The sequence below is a fragment of the Penaeus vannamei genome, chromosome 20, assembly GCF_042767895.1.
Source record: "Penaeus vannamei isolate JL-2024 chromosome 20, ASM4276789v1, whole genome shotgun sequence".
NCBI lineage: Eukaryota > Metazoa > Arthropoda > Malacostraca > Decapoda > Penaeidae > Penaeus > Penaeus vannamei.
In genome coordinates, this window is record NC_091568.1 from 18,127,813 (window position 1) to 18,132,812 (window position 5,000).

Below are 5,000 nucleotides of genomic sequence, written 5' to 3' on the forward strand. Positions count from 1 at the left end.
CAGGCAAAATAGTCCGAGCCATTGCATCTCTGCAAGAAGATTATGTGAAACGACTATCGACAGAACATTTTTCTAACATCAGGAATTATTATTTTGAAATGTCTGGTTTTCCTGGGGTATTGGGTGCAGTTGACTGCACACATGCACCTATTCATAGTCCTGGAGGTGCTAGAGCAGAAGAGTTCAGGTGTAGAAAGGGATTTTTTTTCTTTGAATGTTCAGGCAGCTTGTGGACTCATGAGTGTTCATTATACTATTCCTCATGATGTCATGTCTTTGATATGCATAATTCATTATATCTTCACTATAATGGATAATAAAAACATGAAAATTGATATTGTTTCCTTTATCAAAATAACACTTTCTGCTTATTGCAAGTACATTGTCAAATATTTTAAGTATGATGGTATAAAAGTAAATAAAGTAAGGTGTATGTCATGAACTATTTATAGTTAATAAATAACCTTAAAATACAGCATTCATCCAAAACCAAATTTGAGTGACACAAAGAAAGAAAACTGAAAACTTATATTAATGAAAAAGATTGCAAAACATGGATACATAATCCTGGTGCCAGGATGAGAGCCTTTAATGATTTAAGGGGACCGTCCCTGAGAGAGGGGGGAGGAGGGGGTTAAATTAAGATAGTTAGCATATAGTATAGGTACATGGATGAGGAAACTACCAAACGAGTATTAACCGCCTGCTATGGCTCGTTGTCTTGCAGTCGGCGTGCGAGTCCCTCAGCACCCAGAGAGGTACGTCGCTAATGAGCGCCCAGGTACACCTATGTGGACTTTTGCTTGCGGCAATCGTGCATAAGGCATTTAATTATGACATTGCGCATAGATATGAGTTCGTGAATGTTCAAGGAACACTTTTATACCAATATCAGGAAAAAATTATATCACCGTGATTTATAACGAAATATTTTGTGCAATATATCTAAAAAAAAATGTATGTTTTGTGTCCTTTTATACACGAAATATGCTTTGATTGAGACTCCCTGGTAATATGTTTTAGTTTACGTGGTAATATATACGTATATCACATACGAAGCACTAATGTTTAAAAATAGCCTTATAAGGAAGGATTGCAATATTTCCGTTACATTTCGCTCAACGGTCGGTACATCACAGCAGGGGGCAATTTGAATTGATTTGAAATTGGTAGTTACCGTTGTAAAGACCAATTCAATACGAATGTTACCTAAATGTTGGATTTTTAAACTTCGGATGTATAAGCGAGATACAGATTATTTCATGTTGAAGATGATAGTACTCAGTAATACCTGCTCTGAAATAAAAACTATATGGAATTTTGAGCTCGGTTGTATGCGTAGTCTTTGTCTGGCGTTCAAAAAGCTATCGCATCCGTTTCGTGCGTTCCTGATAAAAATGAATATGTTTAGACGTTACCGTAAGTCTTAGGCACCATAAATTGGCAAATATCCCACAACACCTAGGCGTCTGCATGATTTTATGCACTTCTTAGTAAAGATAATGGGTGCAAATGGCTAATCATAAACTTTACACTTGTTCTCCTTTGCAATCTGTTAATATTGACAATTATCAAAGAAAATGGTATGAGAGGGATAACTAATATATTTTATTATTTAGATATGAAAGTCAATGTAGGCCTACTAAATTATGATGATTAATCTTTTTAACTTTATGTGTGTGCGTTCACGTACATATGATCCTCCTCGAAAATTATAAACACCCAGTGACCATCCTATGGCTATAGGCTAGAGTTGATCTAACACTAGTATTTTGGGGGGAATATTCTGTAAAGAGCTCTGATAGTTGGGATGTACCGAAGATATACCAAAAAAACGAGATTTTTTTCAACTTTTTTTGCCCCCCCCCCCCCCCAATGGGAGAGCAAAGTTAAAATTTATATATATAACGGAGCGCAATTCTTTACTCTATAGCATGCAAAAAGAATCAATCAGTTATCTCTAACCGATATTTTTTTATGATGTATAGAGTAGGGAAAGGTGGCCATTTTCCGGGACGGTCCCCTTAAGAGTCCAGCTCTTTCAGTTTCTTCTCCCAAAACATTCTTTTAGCCCTAAGCATTTGCATTTTTTCTTGATGGCATTCTTCCAAATGCTCTAGTGTTCGTTTACTTAACTGAGTTTCTAACTCCATCTTATGTTTATAATAATTTTCAATAGCACTTGAGATTTCAATTTGGGATTTCTGTTTTTCAGTTTTTGCCTTTAGTTTCTTATGGATGGGCTTTCCTTTTTCTGTTGATTTTCCAACGGGTCCACTAATCAGTTCTAATTCAGTATCATCAATGTCACTGCAGCAGATTACTTCACTTGAGGTTACATAGCTGGTTTCACCTACATCAGTCGTCTTTGAAGTAAAAGAAAGATTTCTAGCTTGGGAGTTGTCTAAAAAAACAAAAAACAAAAATACATTGAGATTTATGATACACAATTCATTATTTCTGACTATGTCATGTACACAAATCTTTGCTCACTTATTAATCTTATCACCTTGCTCATGTAGGCTTGCATCCAAATCCCACTCATTATGAAGGGGATCTAGTTCCTCTTGAATGATCATAAGAACGCCTGTGGTGTCTTCATCTATTGGTGCAGGCGGTAGCCCACCACCAGTTTTATTTTTTTTCAAATTTAAATTTTGCATAACTATTTTTAGCTCTGAAAAGGAATGAGAAACCGACATTATTTTATGATTTGACCTTCATGCCAATGGTAGAGTCTACTTGGTTAGTTATGACCTGATTCAATACAATTTATTTTTATGTGTCATGATTGCGTATAAAAATTTCATGTTGCGTGTAAACTTACTTATTTCTGATGTTTTCCAAGATTTTTCTCACTTGCTGGGGAGTTCTCATGCACCCAGTTTTGTTATTAAAGTTTTTGGCGATTTCCTGCCAAACCTTGTGTGACTTGTTGCTTTGTCACCAATAACATCATAATGCTCTTTGACTAAATCAAGCAAAATGTCTTTATCCGATGCAGAAACAGGGGCAACTCTCTTTGATGTACCTGCGAAAGCCATGGTGACATGTGCGACTTGGTAAACAAATTCAAATTTCCCGCGTGCGACTTGGTAAACAAATTCAAATTTCCCGCACCGTTCAAAGTTAGCGATGTTCTATCTAGCGGAAACACGAGCGAAGGATCGCCTGACGAAATTGTTGTTTCATGGTACGCTCGGAAAGGGCAGGCGATCGCCTGCCTGTTCCCGAAACGTTTATGGTACGGCCCTTAGCTCTTTTACTATATTTAAACCCCAGTGTAAGAACACACATGCATACACACAAAAAGCATAATACAAACATAAGCATGAACTGAATCTTTCTGAATTGCAACTGTGATTTCTTTTAATGTGGGAAAGAATAAACAAAGGAGTTAAGGTGAGAAGGAAGTACATAATTACCTTGATTAGCCATAGGTGCCTGTGAGGGTATCTGTTCCCTGAGGATCAGCTGGCTCTGAGAGTTCTGCCGAATCTGCATTTGCAGTGACTGCTGATTTTGGTAGACGAATGCACTGTCATGCATCGTCTGCATAGGCATCTGCTGTATATGATGTTGCTGCTGCAGATGTGATTGGTGTGGAATCTGTGACTGTGCTGGAAATGCCAATGCCTGCTGTTGCTGTGGAATCTCAGAGGTTTGAAGTATCCCTTGTTGCGGCATTGGCTGTTGCATATATACTTGCTTGAATATCGACCTCAAATCTTGTGACATTTGTTGTTTCTGATACAGAATCTGAAGTGCTTGTTGTGGAGGCTCTTGTATTTGTTGTGGTTGCTGTGCAGGCTGCTGTCGCTGTTGAGCCTGTTGTCTCAGTTGTGGTTGCTGTGCAGGCTGTTGTATCAGTTGTGGTTGCTGTGCAGGCTGTTGTCTCGGTTGAGGCTGCTGTACAGACTGTTTTATTTGTTCAGTTTGCTGCATAAGCAGTTGTCTCAAATGATGTTGCTGTACAGGCTGTTGTCTTTGTTGCAGCTGCTGTACAGGTTGTGGTCTCTGTTGAGGTTGCTGTGCAGGCTGTTGCATCTGATCAGTTTGCTGTCCAAGCAGTTGTCTCACATGAGGTTGCTGTAGAGGTTGTTGTCTCTGTTGTTGTTGCTGCAGTGCAGGCTGTTGTCTCTGTAGTAGTTGTTGTGCAGGCTGTTGCATCTGTTCAATTTGCTGTCCAAGCAGTTGTCTCACATGAGGATGCTGTATAGGTTGTCTTTGTTGTGGATGATGTGCAGGCTGTTGTCTCTGTTGTGGTTGCTGTACAGGCTGTTGCTGTTGAGTATGCTGCACAGGATGTTGCATCTGTTCAATATGCTGTACATGCAGTTGCCTCAGATGAGGCTGCTGTACAGAATGTTGGTTCTGTTGAAGTTGCTGTACAGTCTGTTGCTTCTGTTGAGGTTGCTGTACAGACTGTTGCTTCTGTTGAGGTTTCTGTACAGACTCTTGTTTCTGTTGAGGTTGCTGTACAGACTGTTGTTTCTGTTGAGGTTGCTGTACAGACTGTTGTTTCTGTTGAGGTTGCTGTACAGACTGTTGTTTCTGTTGAGGTTGCTGTACAGACTGTTGTTTCTGTTGAGGTTGCTGTACAGACTGTTGTTTCTGTTGAGGTTGTTGTACAGATTGTTGCTTCTGCTGTGGTTGCTCTACAGATTGTTGCTTCTGTTGAGGATGCTGTACAGCCTGGTGCTTTTGAGTTTGTGGTAGAAGAGGATAAACATGCTTTTGTGTCCATAACATTTTTGCAAGCGAAGGACGTTGTGTGGAAGGACTGGCTTGGGAGGGCATTATTTCTTTAATTTTATCATGAGGCATCACAGTGTACTTCCTTATAGAACGTAACTGTGCTGTCTCTTGAGATTTTTGTATGAGTGTAGGCACTGGACCTAGAGTCCCTGTAGTGGAAGAAGCTGCAGTCATATTGGTGGACTTTTCCTTGCCTCTTGTGGTTTTCTGGCCCTGTGATCTGGGGTCTGTGACTTCACTGC

General features: G+C 39.4%; 1 protein-coding gene across 4 annotated transcripts in view; it reads right to left on the minus strand.

Annotated features, from left to right (window-relative positions):
- Positions 1-330: 330 nt before the first annotated feature.
- The window catches only part of LOC113824392 (uncharacterized), a 55,553-nt gene continuing 50,883 nt past the window's right edge, over positions 331-5,000 (minus strand). For 3 of the 4 annotated variants that reach the window (XM_070135154.1, XM_070135155.1, XM_070135153.1), the window contains exons 6-8: positions 3,426-4,996; positions 2,510-2,677; positions 331-2,404 (exon numbers count right to left, since the gene is read on the minus strand). In XM_070135154.1, coding sequence (XP_069991255.1) covers positions 2,025-2,404; positions 2,510-2,677; positions 3,426-4,996 — 2,119 coding nt within the window. In that variant the 3' untranslated portion in view covers positions 331-2,024. Of the gene's footprint in view, positions 2,405-2,509; positions 2,678-2,827; positions 3,032-3,425; positions 4,997-5,000 lie in introns of those variants that run through there. The other variant, XM_070135156.1, reaches the window with a different exon arrangement.